The sequence below is a fragment of the Dicentrarchus labrax genome, unplaced genomic scaffold (genome assembly GCF_905237075.1).
Source record: "Dicentrarchus labrax unplaced genomic scaffold, dlabrax2021, whole genome shotgun sequence".
NCBI classification, from domain to species: Eukaryota; Metazoa; Chordata; class Actinopteri; family Moronidae; genus Dicentrarchus; species Dicentrarchus labrax.
Genome location: NW_026136704.1, coordinates 3079557 through 3103747, shown reverse-complemented (window position 1 = coordinate 3103747; position 24191 = coordinate 3079557). Strand labels below are relative to the sequence as shown.

The 24191-nt window shown below is 40.3% G+C and overlaps 3 protein-coding genes and 3 long non-coding RNA genes across 10 annotated transcripts in view; 1 reads left to right on the top strand and 5 right to left on the bottom strand.

The window, feature by feature from the left end:
* Window positions 1–19682, bottom strand: part of LOC127362393 (uncharacterized) — a 67794-nt gene extending 48112 nt beyond the window's left edge. Inside the window, exon 1 of the long non-coding RNA XR_007884448.1 lies at window positions 19016–19682. This is a non-coding gene — a long non-coding RNA (uncharacterized LOC127362393). The remainder of the gene's footprint in view (window positions 1–19015) is intronic.
* Window positions 1–24191, top strand: part of LOC127362358 (gap junction delta-2 protein-like) — a 678509-nt gene that overhangs the window by 624133 nt on the left and 30185 nt on the right. The window lies entirely within an intron of this gene.
* LOC127362346 (Na(+)/H(+) exchange regulatory cofactor NHE-RF3-like) lies at window positions 21–10570 on the bottom strand. 5 transcript variants are annotated; one of them, XM_051397968.1, is made up of 11 exons: window positions 10342–10570; window positions 9459–9486; window positions 8320–8381; window positions 8003–8214; window positions 6511–6582; window positions 5581–5713; window positions 4330–4466; window positions 4030–4234; window positions 2825–3021; window positions 2528–2740; window positions 21–492 (listed from the first exon to the last, which is right to left on the bottom strand). In XM_051397968.1, the coding sequence occupies exons 1-11, from the start codon at window positions 10355–10357 to the stop codon at window positions 460–462; spliced, it is 1308 nt and encodes a 435-aa protein (XP_051253928.1). In that variant the 5' UTR covers window positions 10358–10570; the 3' UTR covers window positions 21–459. The 5 variants fall into 5 exon arrangements, with proteins under 5 accessions (XP_051253928.1, XP_051253929.1, XP_051253927.1 ...); XM_051397969.1 differs by lacking the exon at window positions 10342–10570 and adding an exon at window positions 10205–10308 and having other exon boundaries at window positions 2528–2707; XM_051397967.1 differs by lacking the exon at window positions 10342–10570 and adding an exon at window positions 10205–10305.
* LOC127362400 (uncharacterized) lies at window positions 16835–17857 on the bottom strand. Its single transcript, XR_007884456.1, has 4 exons — window positions 17763–17857; window positions 17515–17580; window positions 17331–17374; window positions 16835–17103 (listed from the first exon to the last, which is right to left on the bottom strand). It is a non-coding gene; the product is annotated as an uncharacterized LOC127362400 (long non-coding RNA).
* Window positions 19882–21374, bottom strand: LOC127361988 (uncharacterized). The gene is made up of 4 exons (XM_051397233.1): window positions 20741–21374; window positions 20425–20658; window positions 20266–20352; window positions 19882–19943 (listed from the first exon to the last, which is right to left on the bottom strand). Exons 1-4 carry the CDS (start codon window positions 20769–20771, stop codon window positions 19882–19884), a joined length of 414 nt encoding a protein of 137 aa, XP_051253193.1. The 5' UTR covers window positions 20772–21374.
* On the bottom strand, window positions 22254–23308 carry LOC127362402 (uncharacterized). The gene is made up of 2 exons (XR_007884458.1): window positions 22763–23308; window positions 22254–22445 (listed from the first exon to the last, which is right to left on the bottom strand). It is a non-coding gene; the product is annotated as an uncharacterized LOC127362402 (long non-coding RNA).

The window sequence follows — 24191 nt, the reverse complement described above, 5'->3', positions numbered from 1 at the left end:
CATTAAACAAATTATGCATATGATGAAAAAAATGTCACACAACATTTATTATTAAAGAGTACAGACACAGTGTATACACAAAGACCTTAACAAACGACTTTTAAACAATTTTTCTATATGTTAGGCTTCGATATATGGAGCTAAATATTAAAAATATTTCACAGTTTATGTCATTTCCACACAAAATAATGCCCATTGTTTATAATTGACAAAAAATACAAATCAGAAAGTACAGGTAGAGATCACATTTGAAGAACGGTCCAAAACATGCTGGTCCCAGCACAATGATGATTTTGGTGACTGATTTAAAAACTAAATAAAATAAAGAAAGCAAAGAATAACACAACTTCCTCTCCAACTGTCTCACCTCAGTGTGCTGTAAAATGATGGGTTCTTTAAACCTGAGCTCCTCTTCTTCCTCTGTCTGCTTGTGGCCTTTCTCATTCCCGTTCTTTTCCATCACAAGAAAGCATCACTTGTTCCCTCCAACAGCTGAAGAAAACAAAACCAGCTGAAAAAGCTAATTCAGTCATAATAATGAGGGGAACCGTTATTGTTTCACATACATCAGTTGTCACTTCTACATTTCTCCTCTCACATGCAGATATTCTCACTTGTGTATAAACTCTCCAGTCTCATTCACTCTCATAGTACATAGTAGAGCCAAACCATTGTATTGCTTGGTAATATATATATATATATATATATATATATATATATATATAAATAATAAATAATAATTTATGTATATGTTATCCAATATCCAAAGTGTTTTTTTTTCAGTATACAGTATAATGCAGAAAAAATGCGAAGTTTATCCAGCAGAGTGCGCTGTGGTTTTCAATACTGTAGGAAATGGCACAGAACAGGAAAGAAGAAGCAGCTCTCAGCAATGTCAACTAGAACTGGTTGACAGTGTACAGTATGTTTAATTATTTAACATATTGATAAAGTAATTTGTTTAAGAAAGCAGCCCTCTGAGTAGCTTTGCATAGTCATATCCGTCAGTGCACGATCCACATAGAAAAGGTCTGTTTTAAAAAATGTACTACATCGCCATATCGCCAATTTTAACCCTCTAAAATCGGTATTGTGTCAAAATTCCTATATCAGTCGTGCTTTAATACATGAATACACATATGTGTATTTCTTTTTTGATATTAATTGTTGTATATCAAATTGAATATATTGATACATTTTATACATGTATAAAATAGACAAAATATGTAGTATGTGAGAAGCCCAGAGTGAATTCTGCCTTGCACAGCTCCTCACAGATTGTGGTGGTTTTTGCACAGATGTGACACAGTGTGGCCATTAATAGTCCTCCAGTCATCTATCTATCTATCTATCTTCTATCTATAAAGCAAGAAATCTGTGTGTGTGTGTGTGTGTGTGTGTGTGTGTGTGTGTGTGTGTGTGTGTGTGTGTGTGTGGCTCAAATATCTCTGCAGATCAGGATCAGACTGACCTGAGAGTTTCAACATGGCTGCTGTGTGGTTTAAGGGTGTGCAACGCCGGCTTTGTTTGGACTACAAATATACCGTTAATAAATTATTTCATAAATTATTTCCGAATTCCGCTAGTATTGCCAACGATAGCCACCGTAGCCACGTGCGCACCAGAGCCAATCACTGCAGAGCCTGTGTTGAAGGTGTTTCCCAGTTGTCTCCCCCCGTCAATCTAAACCCGCGGACACTTTATAATCATATGGATGCTGTTATAATGTGTAGTGATTGAGATCCTGACCCACCAAACATCCTGGAAAGTGACGAAGTTATGTTTTTCACTCTAAATGACACAATTATTACACAATAATCACCAGCAGTAAACTGACTCCCTCACTCGCAACACGGAGAATGTTTTAACACTCCGTGAGTTTTTCGCCGGTGACAGACGCTGTTTTTCGGGCAGAAATGTAACGGAAGAGTCGGTAGGACTGGCGGGAGGACAGACGCTTCTCCACGTACAGCTGTGGTATTTTTTTTCCTCATGTAAGTTTCCAAAGACAGTTACAGTTACTACGTTACTGTTGTTTGGTGCTGTAACGTTGCTTTGTGGGACATTTCTCTTTATTAAGTTGAGTGAGAGACCTGTGCAGTTATCAGACTGTCTGACCGACACGCCCTCGCTCCGCGCCGTTGGCTTATCCGTTCACACTGTAGATGGTTCAAAAATAATGCGTCCCTGACACTACGGAGCGACGTTTCCCATATGTCCTAAATGTCCCTGACGTCCCACCTTCAAACACAACCTCATTTGGCCATCCATGAAAAAGCTACTTAACCTCACACTTTTCTATAGCAATACATTATTCCTACAGGCACTGCACTAGTTCCAAATAAAGCAGGAGCATCACTGCCACACGTTTCTACATCACACTTTATAAACCTGATGAAAAGAATTTCTCTGCATATTTCTGTCTCTTTGCATGCAGAGTTTTAGTCATGAATCTACAGTTGTATCTGGCCCCTGGTTGGGACAGGACATAGTATTCCTACTGAGGTAATGAAAAGTAGGATCATACCTGTGTGGATGAAGTTTCTGACTGATCCAGGACACAGACTGAGTGGAGACCTGAGCCTGTCTCCTCATCCTGAACATGCATTGTGGGATGTAGACGTCCATCTCCATTTGGCAGAAGAATTTCACACTGGTCCTTCGTGCAGTGGCAGACAGCCTGCTGCCTGCCATCCTGGAGTGTTAGCTTGTCATGGAACAACAGTGGAGAAATGCCTAACTGCAGGAAAACATCAGAAAGCAGTAAAAGGCGAGTTCTGATCCTGTGCTGTAGTAGTGAACACATTGATATGACTGCACTTACCGCTCTGTAAAAGTCTCTTCCTGGTATAGATATAGAGGTGAGGATGACTTTATCACCACTCTGTCTAATCTTTTTGACAATGTCTTCATGCTCCATAGACTCAACAGGTTCTCCATTGACAGCAAGCAGCAGGTCTCCATCATCCATCCCTGCCCCCTCAGCCGGACTCCCCACGTCTACCTCCCTCAGCACATGAACTGGGTGTGGAACAGGTGTGGAAGGGAGAGAAAAGAAGTTCAGAGAGGCTTTAAAGCTCCTCATTATTACTGAGAGAAAGGTTCTAAAATGGACTTGAGTAGAGTTTCATGTAAGTGGGGTTGGACCAACTCAAGTCCTACAGTTGCTAAGGCTATGGTTGGCTTTTTTAGTTTTCAGACCATAATAAGCTAGTATGTGCTGGGTGCTTTGACGTGAATTAAAGGTCTAGTATGTGGGATTTAGTGGCATCTAGCGGTGAAGTTGCAGATTGCAACTAACTGAATACTGTTTACCTTCCAAGTGCAACTACATTGGTTGCGAAACTGGTGAAAAAGTAAAAGGCCATAGAGCGAGTGTTTGGTATGTCAGTTCATACATAAGTATGTTTTCATTAGTGTATAATCATCTAAAAATATGAATCGTTGCGTTTTCATTACCTTAAAATGAGCTGGTTTTATCTACAGAGGGAGCGGTTCCTCTTCTACAGAGTCCGCCATGTTGAACGACCATGTTTCTACAGAAGCCCAGAATGGACAAACCATTGTCTTTCGCAAGTTTGCAACCACCATAGTTTCTCCTTAACACTTGGAAGGTAAGCAGTATTCAATTGGTTCTGTAACCAATCTGCAACTTCACTGCAAGATGCCATGAAATCCTACACACTGGACCTTTAAGGTATCGTCTTTTTATTGCTAACTCTGGGAGTGGTAATTAAGCTTATGCATGCTGTGAAATCTTGGAGGGACTGAATATTGCAGATTGCGACACACACAGGATCAACAAACAATCAGAAAGACATAGTTGATGTCAAGAGAGAGAGAGCTGTGAAGATTTCAAATGATGCTTTTGTTATCTCAGTTCTCCACTATATTTGTGTAATCTGTACTCATTATATCAGGATTACACTGACGTTATGAAATGGTGAGCTGGCTCTTGAGGTGAGTGAGTGTGTGTGTGTCTGTGTATGGATGTGATTGTTTCCACATGTCCATCAGTGTATCTCTCACCTATCCGTTGAGTGCCTGCCAGCTTCTCTTGTCTCAGCAGGAAGCCGTATCCATCGCGTCCTTTAACCAGACACATTGTCTTGGCATTGTGTGGGAGGCGGCTGCACTCTGCCAGCACAGGCAGGATGGGCATCTTTCTCTTGAGGTAGCAGCACTCACTCTCACTGTCAACGACGAGCAGCGTCACTTCCCCACTCTTCTTCACCTGACAACCAAACACACTGCAGCACTCACACACATGTTCAGTCTAACAAACTGCAGCAGTTAGATCTGAGCTGACTGAGGAAACTGGATTCTTACAGTTCTGCTGAGGACAGTGTGTGTGAGTGTTGACACCATGACTCCATTCATCCAGATCAGTCTGTCTCCATTGCGGACACCAGCTCTCTCTGCTGGACCATCAGTCTCTGTGCTCACAACATACTGGCCCTTCTGACCTGGTGACACATCAATACTATTTATCAGAATCAGCCCAGTCGTTGGACTGGATTCAAAAACACACCTACCAACTAATTAAGGTCACTGAATGACACATTCAATCTACTTGTTTAATCTTCAATCTGTAAACAACAGAAATGTAAAAATAATAGTTTGTGGTTTTAGGGGGCGATGCAGAACTACTTCTTGGACAGTAAGTGATAGGGTGCAGCTTCACAGTGACTATGGTTATGTGCATAAATATTCTGGTTTTTGCTCTTATTCTGAAAGAACAATATTCCTACTAAGCTGTTTACATAGCTAATGGAAAGGAATATTCCTTGGGGTGCACAGAAGCTCATCTGGTACTGCCAGCCACAACCCATTTAGCCAGAGTCCTTACTGCAGCAGCCTGGGAAGTCCAAGTGGTGGCAATTTGCTGCATTTTGTCTCTCTCCCTCCATTCCTGTCAATCTTCATCTGTCCTTTCTAATAAAAGACATATAAATCCCTATGTATATATTTACATATATACATACATATAAACACATACGTATTTATGTATATACTGTATGTATATTTGTATATGTATATATGTTCATCACTTAGACCACTTTTGCTAGGTACTGACCACTGCAGACCGGGAACACCCCACAAGAGGCCCAATAAGAAATATCCAAAAAGAATATGCTGTTTACATGACCCTTATCAAATGAGGAATATTGTCATATTCAGAATAATAGTGAAACATTAGTTTATATAGTCATTCCATCACAATGAGGCTGTCTGCTTTGATCAAGAGATGTAAACCAAAGTGCTCACCAAATGCATCTGGTAACCTGTGCTATAGCTGGAGACAGAAGAGTTAGGCAAACCTGTTCATCAAGAAATTTAAAAAAACCTTCTAAGTGAAGACAGTATTAACTTTAATACAAATCGAGCCTTGTGGCCTTTTTATGCAGGTGTTTATAGATCAAGGGTGAACAAAAAGAAAAGAGTAGAAGGAAGTGAATCATTAATGCTCTGTGGATCAATGCTGGTTGGCATTCTTGTGAAACGCCACAGGATCTCTGTGTATTGTCTTCAGACAAGCTGTAAATGAATAGTTAACACTCTGTCAAACAATGACCTTACCTTCCACTGAGATGATGGCCATCCCTAGACCATGCTCCTGGTGTCTACTGATGTGACACAGTCTGGGTCTAGAGCAGCAGCCCCCTTTGGAGGCCTTGGCAAGAGTCTGCATATCCACACCAACAGACACTGCCTGGAGAGGAGAGACATCAGCATGATTCAACTCAGGAACAATGTATTGAATGCAAGGAATTATTCTTCTTCTGCTAAAAGGATTGCATTTTTGGTGTCTGCAACGCAGGTGTCTTTGCTGTGGCTGACAGATTATATGGGTCCTGCACATTGGTATGGCAAAATGGCTTGACAGCAACAGTTAAGCGCAGCACCCGAGGCATGTTACACCAATCAGTATGAAAATCGAACCAGATGTACAAATAAGCCTCTTGGACCCATATGCATCAGGAATTCAGCCATTTTGAATTTAGTGATCCTTCACTTTAACAAACTGCTCCTTGGGAATCGATTGTATCGACTTCAATTTGGGTCAATGCAATCTAAAGACCATCATGATTCAAAGATGTGTTATATGTGCATCTCATGGCATGTCAGAGACTGCAAGGGCCCATTCATCGCTGCTTGCAGCTTTAGTATTACTGTATTGTGTTTGACTTGCCAATCAGTTTAATAAAGTGTACAATATGACACACTGGCACAAGTGCAACCCACGTGCAGCCATAATCCACTTTTAATGAAGAGAACTCTTGAGATTGGCTGTGAGAGGAGATTGGGGCTGCAACTAATGATTATTTTCAATGAATCTGTTGATCATTTTTTCAATTAATCAAATCAGATGTCTTGTTTTGTGACTTTTCACCTGTGCCTGTGTTGCTATGAGAATGTCTGCTATGAAAGCAGCCTATTGTCTTTACCACATGGAAGGAAGGGTGTGATGGGAAAGACTGTAATGTCACATTAATCCTAATACAGTACCTGTTCATACTCCTCTCTCCTCAACACCAGGAGGAACAAGTGTAAACCGCATGACTGGATCTTCCTCACCACCTGTCAGGTGCAGGAGAGACAAATAGTTCAGTGAATAAACTCAACATTTTCATCACTAATGCCCATGAGGCCCTGTTCCTTAATATTTAGGTCCATCCCAGATTACATGAAACTGGGCTTTTGTGAAAAATTCATGTTTAGGAGGTCAAAAGGATTAAGATAAGCAAATGACACATTCAGACCAAAACCTTCAGACCAGTCCAGTCCCAAGTATAAAAAGTGGTGTGTACCTTCAATAAGAACAGTTAAACAGGCCACCCTATAGACTGCCACACAGACATGGATTCATGTGCTTAAGCCTTAAGGTTGTGCACGTGTGTGCTGCACTGAGCAGGACGAATGCATGTAAAGGTGCTGGCCCCGAAGGCATTGCTGGAAGCGTGCACAGTGTCGGTGCAAGGCAGCTGCCTGAGGTCTTGATTGACATCTCCAACCTCTCACTGGCCAAAGCAGCTGTCCCCAAATGCTTCAAAGCCACCTCAATTGTGCCGGTGCAAAAATACTCCACTGCAGTGAGGCTAAACAACTTCCACCTGATGCATAACAATAAATACACCAACAGAAAAGGCTTAAATATGCAGGAATTGACCAAGGATTGTGCAAGAGTTCTCAGCGTAAAGTATGAGGAATATGTGCAATGTACAGAGATAATCCAAAAGATATCAGTGGATCAGCAGCATACCGGGGGGGTGATGATGGAGCTGATGTTCAGCTCCCACTTGAGGTACTGGGTGATGATGCCTAGGAAGCAGAAGGACTCCACAGTGTCAACTAGGGAGTCACATATGATGATGGAAGTGGGTGGGCTCGTCATGAATTCTGCTACCATCTCCACTGTCTTTGGAGCAGTGAGTTATTCTGTCCACACCAGGTCATCAGATGGTCATCATGCTGTGCTTTGAGAGGCTAGTCCTGGCTTATCTCAAAATCTGCCTACCACCCAGTCTGGACCCCCTCCAATTCACCTACCACCAGAGCAGGTGTACGGAGGGCACCATCTCCACGAAATTCAACACAACCATCCCCTCTAAACTGACCATCAAACCTTGGGATCAAAACCTCCCTTCGCAACTGGATACTGGTCTAGTATAAAGTTTGCAGACTACACAACAATGGTTGGCCTCATTAACAAAAATAATCAGTTGTCTTATAGGGAGGAGGTCCAGCACCTGACCGCATGGTGAACCACCACAAACAACCTGGCCCTAAACATCAAGAGGACCAAAGAGGTCATTGTGGATTTTAGAAAGACCAAAGGCAGCACACACACTCCCATCCTTATCCAGAGAGAGGTGGAGCATGTGGCCAACTTTAAGTGTCTGGGTGTTCATAACTCTGTGGACCTCTCTTGGACCCTGGTCAAAGGGCACACCAGTGTCTCTTTCTCGGACTGGTTATCTACTAAATTCTTGACACTAACCGTGGAGAAGTCCATATTATCCACATAATCCTCGTTGACTTCCAGCACTCGGTCTCCGTCTCTGAGGCTGCTGTGCTCTGCAGGACTCCACGGCTCCACACCTCTAATCTCAAAGCCCCAGCTGCTCGGTTCCATCCGCAGGTAGAACCCAAAGCTCTGCCCCTCCAGACGCTTCAGATGGCACAGTCTGGGCAGCATGCTCTGTTCAGGCTCTGCACACATGGTTAAATAAATATCATCAACACTGCGGGGACAAATGATTTTAAGAGAGGATTTTTGAAATGTTGTGTATGTAAAGACATAGCTATAAAGCTCACCAGGATCATCACTAATGACCAGAGCTGGATTATCAATCCCTTCCTTTGGATTGAAGGTAAAGCTGATGTGAGGAGAAATTAAAATTAAATTTGATTTGTACGGAGCCAAATCATAACAGAAGTTATCTTGGGATACTTTTCAAATAGAGCAGGTCTAGACAATATTGCTTACAAAATTGTTTAGAGTCCCAACAGTTCCCACCATGAGTGACAGCGACAGCCAATTTTTCCAAACTGACCAATATCTGCTGATAGAGTTGGAGGGTAATAAATTATAATAACTTTATTTATATTGCACCTTTCAAAAAAAATTTTATTAGGCCAGCATATCTGAGCTCATAGTTCAGATTTTATCTGCTTCAGTGTTATCAAAGTTATGTCATCAGTGCATGGCAATGAACACAACACACTGTCAAGCGTTTGCAGAAGGACTACATCCTTGGTACAGAATAGTTCTAATGGAAACTTTTGACAGTGGGTGAATTATCAGAGACATTGTTCCTGGAAAGGTGTTGAACTTAGTTTATGTTTCAGTGCTTCAAGCAACACAAACTACATTCCGGTCACCTCCAAAAAGATATGACAGAACATGGACAAATCAAACCAAAATTATCTGCAGAGGGAAGTGTGAAAATCTGTAACTTTTTATATATTTTGTTTCATTTGTTTGAACAGAACCTGCCAGTGCTTCTACTTTGATATGTTTTAGAAACTAGCATTAAAGCTGCAGTATTTCAATTTTATAAAGATAACTTTTTGTCATATTTACTTTCACTATATCCTGACAGTAGAACATGAGACAGATAATCTGTGAAAAAATCAGGTTCCTCTGGCTCCTCCTAGTGCTCCTAATGGCATTTGCAAGAATCCACCAGGCCTGAACGAAAACAACCAATCAGAGAAAATCCTGAAATACAGATGATTTGGGACCTGGGACTAAGACTCAACAACCAACAGTCTTTATTTGCTCTGACTGAGAAAGGACCAAAAACAACCAAACATATTTATAAAAGTTACCTACTGCAGCTTTAATGGAACACAGGTAGGGACCTTTAAAAAACAGTGTCATTTTTATTGTGAAGTAAAAATGTATATATTTATATATGTAAATATATGTGCATGTCTATAGCTGGACATACCGTGGAAATTCCATTGCATCCTGGCAGCCTGTGAGAGTGACAGTAACAACAATATTATTTATATTTTCATTAAAGATGAATTATTAATTATTAATTATTGGTAAATGGTAAATGGACCTGTACTTGTATAGTGCCTTTTTAGTCTCCCGACCACTCAAAGTGCTTTTACACTACATTGACTCAGTGATGGCAAAGCCCATCTAATAGAGTCTAACTCATTCATACACATTCACACACCGATGCACAGTATCAGGAGCAATTCTGGGTTCCGTATCTTCCTCAAGGATACTAACATTTGCACAAGAGCCTCAAACATCAATACACAAGAGTAAGAGAAGTTTTTACAGAACAAATTGTTTTATAAAAGTACAGATATGGACACATTTTACTCTAATGATACTTGTACTCGTAAAAAGTACCGGATGCTCGTTTCAGCCGAGGGCACACTGTTTACTCTCTGTGTATCAGCGGCAGGAGGACAGACGTGTGTGCAGTAGGTTACACACAACTTTCTGCTGACAGTGGAACATCATCTCTCCAGAGGTCTCTATTACTCCAACTGTCAAAGCCTCAGTGTAGCACACAGTAAGTATTGAGATAAGGACCGTGGATGGGCAATATTTATCCAGGAAGAAAACAACTGGAGTCATTGTGTGGTGTTAAATCCAAAGCAGTCAGGTGACAAAGCATCTAAATATCACAACAGACCAAACAGTGCCCAAAACCATAAAAAAAACAGGCTTTACCTTCAAATACAGCAAACATGTAATTGTGACTTATCACCACAGCCATGAAGACTTCAACTCAAAGCAGCATGGAGGTTTATATTTGAATAGTCAAATTATGGCGTCACTGGTTTGTGAAGCAGAAAGAAAGAGCCTACCTGTGGAGGACCTCATGGAGACCTGAGTGTGTGTCTGCCTGCTCACACTGTGGACGTACAAGGTTCACGGCACACACCGACAATAAAAGACTCATTCAGCAGGTGAGATGGTGACTCTCCAGTTTTGTGGGTTAAATATTTACTGACTGTTAGAGAGAAACTGTGTGCTGAGAGTTACAGGTTGTGATGGAAGAGACAATGTTATTACTAAAACCTTACATTACTCATTACTCAGCTGTCATCACAATTAGATCAACGTGTCGAACAACCTTTCAAATTGGAAGAGCTATAGTGTGATATTTAATAACAATGTTGCTCCACAGCAGCAGGTGGCACTATGGTGAGCAAAAACTATAAGTCAACAATAACCAATCAGATCCTCTCATCCTCTTTAAACCTTTAAAGACATCAGAATATATATTTCCCCAAAGTTATGACACAGCACCCCAAAAATGTCTTTCAAAGGCGCAATATTATATTTACTCTCAAAGGGTCCCAGAGGAGAGTTATTTAACGGTCCTGTGTAACATTTAGAGGATCCATGGGCAGAAATGGAATATAATATTCATGTTTTCATTAGTGTATAACCACTCATCTGAAAATAAGAATTGTATTTTTGTTACCTTACAATGACCCTTTTTTATCTACAGATGGAGCGGGTCCTCTTCTACGTCCACCATGTTGGATCACCATGTTTCTACAGTAGCCCAGAACAGACCAAAAACTGGCGGCAACCTCTATGGCTGGCAAATGAAGCAAACAAGGAAATGCCAAAAACTGCAGTTCCTCTAATGACCACTTGAGGCTGGCTCCAGCAGTGAGTCAATCTCCTTAAGACCCCATACTTCTTGTATACTTATATACAATAAAATTGTTTGAACAAGACTTAAAGTGAAGGGATTTGAATTGTGATTTGCTCAGCCACTAACCAGTTGCAGGGGTGGGTATTGTTTGGATTTTAATTTTATTTTACCCATGCTTTTATCGGCCTTGTTCTTTATCAATACTCTGTAGAAATTAACCACATTAGTACAAGTCTACAACACAAGGGGAAGAATGAATGAGCTCATTAATACTTCATTCTGAATATGAATGTACAATGCCGGAACTGTCAAGAATCACTGTAAGCTGGACCTTTTGAACTGTCTTGGTGTTCTTTCAAGAGGACAGACTGTACCTAATAAACTGGCAACTATTGGAAAACACTGCAAACACTGTATCCAGTACATTATATCTGCCTAAAGTTACAACAGGGGTCTGAAACTCAAATTGGTATTGTCATCTCATAAGAGGACCACTTCACATTTGTTGTTTGCAGCCAAACAATAAATGAAAGCCACAAACCTGCTGTCTTATTATCAACCGTTTGCACACATTTGCAGGCACCTTTGACCTTTGACATTATTTGATTTCATTTTGATAAATCAGTGCTTTGGGATCTTTTACAATATGTGAACAGTGTGTTGGAGCCCCAATCAACTCTCAGATGTCAGAGAAGCCCAATAGTGGATAGAGATTTGTGTAGCAGTACTTTGTTTTTTCATTTTTCCAAACCCATCATTTATCTCCTGAACCCTGAGACTGACAAGTAGTTCAAACTAGCTTCACCTCAAGCAACTGCAACAGTAAAACGCTCTTTACACAGTGATGGGTAAATCTAATAATATCATGTAGAATAATGTATAATGTATCTGGGAATATTTTCCAGTCCACTTTTGTGGTGTTGGTACTTTTACTTAAATGTACTACAACTGTTTAAGTGGCCTCTATATGACCTACATAAACAAACAAGATCAGCAGAGAGAAGATTGGTTATTTCTATATTATAATTCTTGTCTGCAACTGGATTGGTTTCAGTAAAACACTACCGCTCTTGTCCACAGGGGGCACCTAAAATCAACACAAAATTAAAGTTAAAGTAAAAGATCTAAGTACTTCTTCCACCCCTGGTACTGTATACAGGTTGTATAATGCAATGTTATGTGTGTGCTGAGCATAACTAAGGGTGTGTCTTTCATCTCTACAATGTCCTTACAGTAGCAGTAATTTTGTGTATTTTAAGAAAGTTTGTCAAATATGCTGTTGTTGAAATATCTTAGGATCAAATTCAAAATCAATCATCCATAAATGCAATACCTCAACTCCACCATGAACATCGGTTCAGACATCATGGTTCCCAGTCCATAGACTATATCCTAATTCAATTCAATTCAATTCAATTTTATTTGTATAGCGCCAATTCAGAAGTTATCTCAGGACACTTTTCAAATAGAGCAGGTCTAGACCGAACTCCTTATAACATTTACAGAGACCCAACAGTACCACCATGAGCAAGCACTTGGCGACAGGGGCAAGGAAAAACTGCCTGTTAAGAGGCAGAACCCTAGGACAGATCCTTCGGCTCTAGGTGGGAGTTGAGGGAGGGAGAGAGAGAGAGAGAGAGAGACACACAGACAGATGCACAGCAACAACAGTAGCAACAACTACACTAATAGTAGTGACTGATGATGATGAACACGAAGATGATGACGACGATGACAACAACGATGGGGGACAACGAGCAGCGACCACAGCAACAACAGCGACTGTAGCAACAATAATAATAATAATAATAATAATAACAATAATAATAATAATAATTAAAGCTGCAAGCAGCATTGGGCGGGACCTCGCACTCCACGCACCTCGGGTGCCACGCCACGTCACCCCACGCCCAAGCCTTCATTGCCAGAAGCTGAGGGAGACCGCTCTACATTGTCACACATTTTCTGTGCAAAAGACTTACACTTTCATAGTGAGATTCTTCATTGCGAAACTTGGAAATTCAGTGCCACGCCACGGACACGCCGTTTGACGCACACTAAATATTTGATTGACTTTTTTCAACGTACAGTCACAAATCGGACAACTATTAATCAGCAAAATTTTTCAATAGTACTGTCCAGTTTTGAAGCTGATCCGATAAATTCCCTAGGAGTTTGTTCGTTCAAATGCAAGACCACAGAATTCAAAATGGCCAACTTTGACGGCACGCCTCGGACACGCCCTTCAACGTACAGTCACAAATAGCACGGCGTTCAGTCAGCAACATTTTTTGACTGTACTGACCAATTTTGAAGCAGATCCGATAAATTCCCTAGGAGTTCGTTCAAATACAAGGCAAAAAAGTGAAAATGTCAAACAAAATGGCAGCCAAGAGTGAAAATGACAACGAAAATAGCAGACTTCCTGTGGGTTTTGGGGCATGGGTCCAAGAAGCTTTTCTGCAGGTCTCGGCTCATTACACGTGCCTACCAAGTTTCATACATTTTGGTGAAACGTGGCGCCGGGGCTGCTTTGTTGAAATACTGTAGGGGGCGCTACAAACACGACAAACACGATGTTTGGTATGTGAGCTACAGGCACCAGTCTACATATGTCCTGTGAATTTCATATTCATAACTATTACGGTCTCCGCAGAGTGATTTACCCTGCCACCAGAGCGCAACCCAGTGGCGTGGTTTTTTTCTCCTTTTTAAGTGAGCCTCAGGGAGCCATGGGCAATCATCGTACCAAGTTTTGTTTCAATCACACGTGCCAATGTGGAGATATAGACTTCTTCATTTTAAAAAGCGCCACCTTGTGGCGATGGCCTGAAATTGTGCACGATGCCTAATGAAGACGTGGTGAACTATGGACCCAAGCCTGGTGTCAATTGGACGTACCAATGTTGAGATACAGTCCACTTCCTCTTTTGACAAAAAGTCTACAGGAGTTGCTAATTTATAACGTGCTTATTTTTTGAAATATCAAAATACTTTAAATATTCAATATTCGGTCTCCAGATGCTACGTGAAAAGTTTTGTGCGAATCGGACAAAAGCGCATTGATGGAACACGAAAACGTAGTTTATGGACTTTTAGCGCTCTAACGTAAAAAAAATCTAGGCGGAAGTGGGCGTGGCCTATACCGGCAGATGCAGCTCCATTAACCGAACTCGTGGATATAAGGTTTTTGAATGCGCGACAAACGATGTGGGAGTTATTAGCCTAATGGACTTTGCTTAAAAGTAGCGCCGCCTAGTGGCCTTCCTAGTGGCCGACCTGAAAGTGACTCAAAGAATATCCAATTTTGCACCAGGCCTGACAAGTTTGCCAAATAAAATAACTCTGACGGTATATGTTCAGGGGGTCAAAAATGCAGTGAAAGGTTCTAATAAGAATAATACTAATTAAAGCTGCAAGCAGCGTTGGGCGGGACCTTGCACTCCATGCAAATTGGGGCGTGCTGCGTGCGCGTCACATGCCTTCGTAACACGTGTGGACCACAACATGAAAATGTCACGTAAATCAGCTCAAAATCGCCACGCAGCGCTTACTTCCTGTTGCCAGTAGATGGCGCTCTCACTATTACTGAATATTATCACATAGATGTGTTCAGGGTGGAACTCTTATCAGGCAAGTGAAGTTTGGAGCTGATTGGACAATGTACACTCAAGTAATAGCAACTTTGTTTGTTCTGGCAGTACATCAAAATTTGACGCCACGCCACAGACACGCCCTTTAACAAAAATTCACCACAATCATGAAATATCATCAACAACATATTTTGCATTTCCTGACTAGATTTCAGCTTGATCTGACCATCCTACTAGGAGTAGAACATGGAAGTATAAAAAATGACATTTCCTTTCACCTTTCCTTTGAAAGGAAATACGTGTGCAAATCGCCAAAAACTGCCACAAAATCCAAAATGGCCAACTTCCTGTTGGGTTTGAGGTATGGGTCCAAGAGAATTTTCTGCTTCTTTTATCATGATACACATGCCTACCAATTTTTGTACATGTCTGCCTTACGTGTCTTGGGGGGCTGATTCTGGGGGGCGTGGTTTAGCCGTTTGGTGGCGCCCGTGCACGTGGACAGTTGCATACCGGTATTTTCGATACGTTTGAATTTTGTGCAAATTTCCATGACTTTTCGAGCATGTTGCGGCCAAATATGCGGTCAAAGGGGCAGAAGTATAATAATAATTCCTAGTGAAACAAGAGGCACCTTGCACTTTTGTCAGTGCTCAGTCCCTAATAAACAAAAAAACAATAGGGACCTTCCAGTTCACACTGGCTCGGTCCCTAATAATATTTCAGTGATATTAGCAATGGGAGTCAAGCAGGACCATGGCAGGAGGCTCCACCAGGATCCATGAGAACCTGCGAGACAAGAAAGCACAAGAACTCCGGGGACCCGATCTGACTGTTATCATACCATTGAATCAGCGTTATCCTGATACAATCATCCCACAGATAGGGGCCAGTAGGGGCCTACTCTACCTACTAGTAGGTGCAGGAGGGAGTTATCACCCATTCATCTGGCTGATCCAATACTATTCAAGCCCAGCAGGTACAGAAGGTGTGTTATCGAGCAGAGCAGTCACGTGACTGTCAGATTTCTGCCTGCGGAAAAATTCAAAATGGCTGCATTTTCTTTTATTTTCAGTGGAAAAATTTATTTGAAGATATTTTTGGCATTAGAGTTCGTTGTGATAACATTTCTAGCGGGAAATGTGTACATTATTTCCATAATCTCTGTTGAATGAATGCCTATGATGTTTCGTTTTTTCAGGCTTCTATGGTGTCTGTTCTATGTTTATGGTTGCTATGCAGTTGCTATGGGCGTCTTATCGCTGAAACACGTGAATATTGTTTTAATAATTGCATCAGAGCTGTAATGTTATTGGTCTTATTTTATGTAACTGCTCAATGACGATCTTAAAAATAAAAAAACGTACATTTCAGATTTTGCTCGTAATTTAATATTAAATCCGGAACCTTTGTGTTTGGCTGACCGGAGGACCAGCTGCTATGAGACCGTGGCACTGTCAAAATATATTATAATGTTTATTATCTATTATATACTTATAACTGAACCTCTGCTAATATTTTACTTGTCCACAGACAACAGATAAATTCTACAAGCTAGAAACTGTAAACTGAGAGTTTTATGTAACCCAAACGGACAATAATCTAATATTCTGTATAGATGAAGCATATTTTATTCATCAAATCACAGGATTTTATAAGCACAATCATGAATGCATTTCATTTTTATTCCTCTGCGTTTGTTGTAGATTTCTTCTTAAAATCATTATTGAAAAAACATTCAAATATACAAACCATTGGACGACAGAGCGGTTTTAGTAATTTCCTGTATGTGTGTCACATTGGTTTACTTTAGCCACAGCCAGTGCCATTAAATATAATTAAATATGAAATATGTATATATACAGTACAGTATTATATGTATATAATACAGTAATTGCAACACTGTTCATACATGAACAAATATTCATGGACATATTTATTAGTCTTCTTCACTCAAACACTGACTGCATATACTCCTGCTCCATTGATTCTGTACATGCTGATGTTTTTACACATTCCTATGTATATTTTTTTCATTGCTTATGATATAACATTGTATATATGACTTGCATATTAAAAACTAAAGGAGATGTGGATGAGTGTGTGAAAGAAACATTCAAAATGTAATGAAAAAGGCAAACTGAAACTGAACTGAAATAAAACAAATTAACAAATCTTTATTTTTATTCATGCAGAGAGAGAGAGAGAGAGAAAGAGAGAGAGAGAGAGAGAGAGAGAAAGAGAGAGAGAGACAGAGAGAGAACAACATTCAACATACAGGTGTCTTAAAGACACACAAACAAAAACATTAAATGGAGCCTATAAAGTTGCTGGCAGGCTCCCTGGTGTCTTCTCAAGTTTTGCCACTGAAAAAAAAGAATGAATGCAAACAAGTGTAAGATCATTGCATATACCACAATATTAGTTTATATCAATGGGGTATCATAGAACAACAAATGACTTAGGATCGGTTTTTCAGAAGCCTGGTACTAACCAGTGTGGAAGTAAGTACATATATATTTATAAAGCATACCGTAAAAAAAGCTAACAGCTTTAAAATCAGCTAATGTGGATCAAAGTTCTGAGCTCTTACCACGAGGAACAAGGCAGCCAGCTCACTTTTACCTCTTCTCTTCTCTGCACACACACACACACACACACACACACACACACACACACACACACACACACACACAGAAACACAGACAAAAAGAAGTGTTAGCCATTCCAGCAACCACTGTTAAATGAACTGCTATTTCACTCAGTCAGTTACTTACCTCCTTTAGTTGTTTCTTTTATTTCATTGTAGTGAAATATTTTTTGCTTCTAACATTTTCAGCAGCCTAAAATTATGCAAAAAAAAGAAAAGAAGAAAGAAGGAGAATAAATTTAGAAACAGACTTTGACATCCCCCAGGTGAATACAGCTGCATTTCCACTGTCAAGAATTCACAGGGGTCAGCACAACCGAAGCAATGGCTGAGCTTCGCCCTGGGTGAACCACCTTCTTGATCATGATATCTCACCTATTTACTGTTCTTTGATTGTTATTGTGGACCTGGTACACCTTGGTCAACGTTAGCTAGCTGAGCTGACACTAAAAGGTGGTGTGACATTACTGCCAACCACTGATTAGTCACACCACAGTTGACGTCCTGCATAAAGCCTAGATTTTTAATAGCCAAACTATCATTAATAGTTAAGTTTTTTTTATTCACTCAAAAATGGCAGCCCACAACACCATGCTGTGGTCAACTGACAAAGTACAGACTTGTCCAGAACAATTCAATTCAATTCAATTCAATTCAATTTTATTTGTATAGCGCCAATTCATAACAGAAGTTATCTCAGGACACTTTTCAAATAGAGCAGGTCTAGACCGAACTCTTTAACATTAATTACAGAGACCCAACAGTACCACCATGAGCAAGCACTTGGCGACAAGGGCAAGGAAAAACTGCCTGTTAAAAGGCAGAAACCTAGGACAGATCCTCCGGCTCTAGGTGGGTGGTCGTCTGTCTCGACCAGTTGGGGTGAGAGAGAGAGAGAGAGAGAGAGAGAGAGAGAGAGAGAGCGACAGACAGACAGACAGGTGCACAGCAACAACAGTATTGGCAATGGCAGTCAAGCAGGACCATGGCAGGAGGCTCCACCAGGATCCATGAGAACCTGCGAGACGAGAAAGCACAAGAACTCCGGGGAAGAAGTGGAGTTAGTAACATGCATTAATGGAACATGAATGAGTGCATAAAGAGAGAGGAAGGGGAGGAGCTCAGTGCACCATGGGAAATCCCCCCGATAGTCTAGGCCTATAGCAGCATAACTAAGGGATGGTTCAGGACTCACCTGATCCAGCCCTAACTATAAGCTTTATCAAAGAGGAATGTCTTAAGCCTACTCTTGAATGTGGTGAGGGTGTCTGCCTCCCGAACCACAACTGGAAGCTGGTTCCACAGGAGAGGAGCTTGGTAACTGAAGGCTCTGGCTCCTGTTCTACTTTTAGAGACTATAGGAACCACAAGTAGCCCAGCATTCAGAGAACGTAGTGTTCTAGTGGGGTAATAGGGTACTATGAGCTCTTTGAGATATGAAGGGGCCTGACCATGAAGAGCTTTATAGGTGAGGAGGAGGATTTTAAATTCAATTCTACATTTTATAGGGAGCCAATGCAGAGTAGCTAGTACAGGAGAGATGTGATCTCTTTTTCTAGTTCCTGTCAGTACTCGTGCTGCAGCGTTCTGAATTAATTGGAGCGTTTTAATGGACTTATTGGGGCAACCTGATGATAAAGAGTTGCAGTAATCCAGCCTTGAAGTAACAAATGCATGGATTAGTTTTTCTGCATCTGTCTGTGATAGTATGTGTCTAATTTTTCTAATATTACGTAAATGAAAGAAGGCAGTCCTAGAGGTCTGCTTTATGTGGAAGTTAAATGACAAATCCTGATCAAAGATAACTCCAAGATTCCTGACAGTGGTGCTAGAGGCCAAGTTAATGCCATCTAGAGTGACTATATCTTTAGACAATGAGTCTCTAAGGTTTTTGGGGCCAAGAACAAGAATTTCGGTTTTTTCTGAGTTTAACATCAGAAAATTGCAGGTCATCCAGGATTTTATGTCCTTAAGACATGTTTGTAATTTAGATAATTGATTAATTTCATTGGGTTTGATTGATAGATATAACTGCGTATCATCTGCATAACAGTGAAAGTTAATGGAGTGATTCCTAATAATGTTGCCTAAAGGGAGCATATATAAAGTAAATAGTATTGGTCCAAGTACAGAACCTTGTGGAACTCCATGACTAACTTTAGTATTTATGGAGGATTCATCGTTAACATGTACAAACTGAGAACGATCTGATAAGTATGACTTAAACCAGGTTAGGGCAGTTCCTTTAATGCCAATTTGATGCTCAAGTCTCTGTAAAAGATATGAACATAGCTTCATATCCTCTGTTATGAGTAGCGTAGCTTTTTATGTACGTAGTGTGTTGTCAGTGTGGCAGTAAATGTACAGTGTAGCTTAGAGTCTGTCAATAAATAAAGGCTGCAGCTTCTCAAGACCAAAGTAAAGCTTGTTTCCCAACTTCATTGCTCTGACAATCACCTCTGCCTACATTGAGGGGTCCCATCCAAAGTTCTATCTACAGTGGAAAAGGAAGTAGAGGACCCAAAAGTAAATAGAGTAGAGTTGAGCTGTACAATGCTGATGCATAGAGGAAGAGAAAAAGTGTCCATCTTGTCTCATATGTGTCCACATTAGTTTTTGTTTTATCTCATGAATAATTTATCTTCTACCTGTAGATGAGGACAAGTTAGTGAGTAATCCTTTATGTTTTTTATTGTTACAGATAATAACAGGGATTAGGGGGGAAAAAACTGTTCTCCGAAAAGTCTTGCATCCTTCTTTGCATGTGTCTGGTTCATTGTGTCTACATGCACACAAACAATATTATCATGCTGCTATCAAGGAATTGCATTGCACATTTAATTTGATGAGTAGGCTGTACCACAAAAACAAAAAATACCTCTCTTCCTCTTTTTCTTCCCTTCACCTGTTGCACTGGTCAAGGAGATAGTAGGTCTGGGAGAGCGGGAGCACTGTGCAGACACACCTGTGACAAAGATGCATGACTTTAGACACATTACTTAAAATATGGCAGAAGGTGATTAATGCTAACACTCACTTTCACTCATGGTTTTTTGAGAGGGAGATGCTGAGGCGGTGCTTGGAGGCTGGACAGGGATGAGGGTTAGGGTGTAAGTCTCCTCCTCATAGTCCATTTGGGGACGAGAAGTAGATGGGAGAAAGGTGGAAGAGTCTGGAGGATGAGGAGGAGAAGAGGGTTGGGAGGGAGAGGAGGTAGACTGTGGAGTTGGAGATGGGCTGGGAGCTTCTGGCAATTGCATCCTTTGAGAATCTGAAAAAATATAAATATAAATATTACTCACAATGACAGAACATCCCAAAGCATAAATCATAAAAACAAATGTTTGCCTTACTTTTAATAATGTACTCATATGCCCTGCTCATCTTTTCTAAAAAGGGTTTTACAGGCCCGTCCCCTCATGTAGGTGATCATTTCAGCATTTACTGTGTTCACCCCCTTCTTCTTCTTCCTGATGAACAAAATTGGGTTGTAGCCCAAGGCAGCAAGCTTGCTCACCTGAAATGTACACAATTACACAAAATGTTAACATGGCATTATTATTACACACTGACATGTTACAATTTTTTCACTTTATTTGAGTGTTATGTGTGCACCAGTGTTTGCTAATGTCTATAATCTTTTTCAAGGGTTTCTTGAGAGTTTTCTAATGAACTGTAGGTGTGTGTACATATAACATTCTTTCAGACAGAAAAGTGTGGACAGGGTTCTGTGGAGCGCTGGGATGAAGCACTTGTGCATTGAGAGAAACAAATGCTATGTTAACAGAGAGTTCACTGTCTCTGTTATTATAGTTTCTGTCTGAAATATCATAAAGCTCAGGAGACAGACATGGCCGAAACAAGTTCTCCCTCCATTTCTTTTTAGTTTAGTTCTTCGGAGATGCAAACACATGCATTGCACCCTCATTTTAATATTTTGCACTTTCAGTTCAAATTGCATATTAATGCCAAGCATAAGGTGGTCTGGCACATGGACTGCGTGGGCGTCTTCATGCTCACCAGCAGCTCAATCAGCAAAAGAGTTGGATGAAGATTAATAAAGGTCAGTGGGTGTGGTGATTAATAAATACTCTCCCAGCTTGTCACATCACTGGTCTCATAGCTCTGAAACAACTGAGCTAATCAGTTAAACATGATAGCAACAGCTCAACAAATAGAAATCTTCGTCTCAGGAAATGTCTGGATGATTCAGAGAGTCACAACATGAACACACCTCACCACCAATCTGCAGCCAATGACAAATGAAGTATGATTTTCCCATAAATAGTTAATATAATAATATATAAACTGATTGATTATATGATTATTTCGGACAAAGACTGTTTTAGTTGGAATTTGAATGTATCCCACCTCATACATGGACACATAGTTTAGTAATTAATGATATACAAATGTGTTTGCACTGCACTGGTCACAGTATTTAGCCATGATTCCTCTGAGGACTGGAGTTTGAGGGTATGGGTGTCCTTCTGACTCGTAAAGCAAACTGTTGCTGAAAATGACTGACACCCTGTTTAACTTACTGCTGTCTACAACTTTTTCCGTCTGTGTTCAGCATAATCTGTTTATCTGGGACCCAACTCTGGATCATCATACACTGCTCTACTTTAATAGCTGTTGGCAGCTCGCACTGTAACTACTAGGGTACCACCACTAAATTGAGATGCACCTGAAGTCATTTGGTTCTGGAACCGGGCCTAGCTCTCTCCTCATTGGTGAAAAATGTGCTATTGATCAGAAAAAAATGCTATTTGGACCACAAGCCCATATGTCAATAATGAGCCAACTAATTTTGAATCTTTAGCTAAATTTAAGGTTAGGGGTGGCTCATATAAAGTGGCGGCATTATGTTCAATAACCTTTAATGAATACAATGGATGCACACACACAACACATCCAAGTCAATTTTTTTTCTTTTCTTTTTCTTTGAAAGACTTTTTTTGCAGGAGGCAAACACAGCAGCTGGCACAGGTCTTCTGATTGGCATGATGCTTGCTCCACAATAGGGGCAGCTTCTTGCTTTGGGCTTCGTCATGACTTTGAGAGCAAGATGAATGGAAAAGAAAATAAGAGTGTGACACATAAAAAGAACTAAGTTATAATTGACTGCAAGGGCTGTCTAAATACAGCCAGCAATCTCGATAGCACACACCAATTTACCGTTGACCAGCATAATGTGCATAACATAGCATGCATTAGCTAACCAAAACTGATGTTACATTGAAACCTTTTTAATGTGTTATACCTGTGTGTAGCACAAAAGTAATATTGCTGCATCTCTAAATATACAAACTATATTGTTTTATAGTTTACATTTGTAGGTACACACTCAAAACATTAACTGTGTTTCTTACCTGCTTCTTCCTTCTACTAAACATTTTCTAAACCTGTGTTTCTCTCCGTTTCCCGCACGAGGACAGTACCCGCGTTACCAAGTACCGCGAACGAGACGTGGTGAATGACGTCACTTCTCGTCGCTTGCACTTTAAATCATAAAACATAAGAAACAGTATTTCAGTAAAGAGAATTTAAAAATATGTATATATGTAAATTAAAAAAGAAGTCAAAAAAGAAAACAGAAAAAAATATATGAAGCGGCTGTAAAACTATGTGAAATAAACATATTTACTTTTTTTAAATATCAAGAAGTGTAATTACTGATTCGGCTGCCCTAAATGTTTGATATATTCAATAGATGTCTGATATTATGACCCTATTTTACAACCCTACTTTGAAAACCGGAAGAACTAGCTAACCCAAATCCACATTTATAGAATAACAGTTAGTATATCTGACATAAGCCAACATCTTTACTTTTTCTTAAAATTAATCACATAGATGGAGTGTAATTACTAATTCGGCTGCACTTAATGTTCGATATATTCATTACATATATCTTTTTACGACCCTATTCTTAACAATACTTTGCAAACCAGAAGAACTACAAACATGGTGCTTATTTGTATCAAGCTGCATGGCGCGGCACAAGGGAATTGTAGTTTTTGTTTTTAATGGTACATTTCCTAAAAATGGAAATTGTAAATATTAAATTAACAGTATACTGATAGATTTAAAGGGGTGGGAAACACATTTATGTGATCAGATTGTAAATATGCAATTGTTAAATTGGTGAAAATTCATTTTGATCATACATGACAGTGCCCCCACTTGGTGACTATATTTATATGAATATAGTCACATAGCTGAAGTCAAGAGCTTTCTAAAACAGTTGGTCCCATGTCTGTAGCCTCTTCTGTTGCTGAATGACAAGCCTTCCAATATGCACTGAGGTCAAGGTTCAGAGGTCAATATTTCACAGTAGGAGCCACTTAAAATCTTCAAACTGACATATGTTACTCACCAGGACAAAGTTTAATTCTCACCTCTGTTTGGTGCCAGCCTCTTTCAGGTGTAGTTTCTGAGACCATTTGAGACTCCAGCCTGGATGAACTCAAGGTTTTGGATTTTTTGCTTATATGTTTGATAAAAACCTTCAAGGTATTGATGTTTTTCCTAATCACATTCATCATTTGGGATCTGGGCTAGTGTAGACCTTATTTTACCCATAGGCAGATTATGAGACAATGGTCCTCTCGCCACGGACATGCCAACATCGCATACCCCCACAGCAGGGCACTCACTTGGCCCATGTTGCCTAACACTAACACATATTTAAAGAATACAGTCAAGTGATGCACCACATAAATAATAATAAAGAGCATTCTTCAACAGGCAGCACTCTCAAAACCTCTAATATGCCACCACATCCTCCAAAAAATCTAC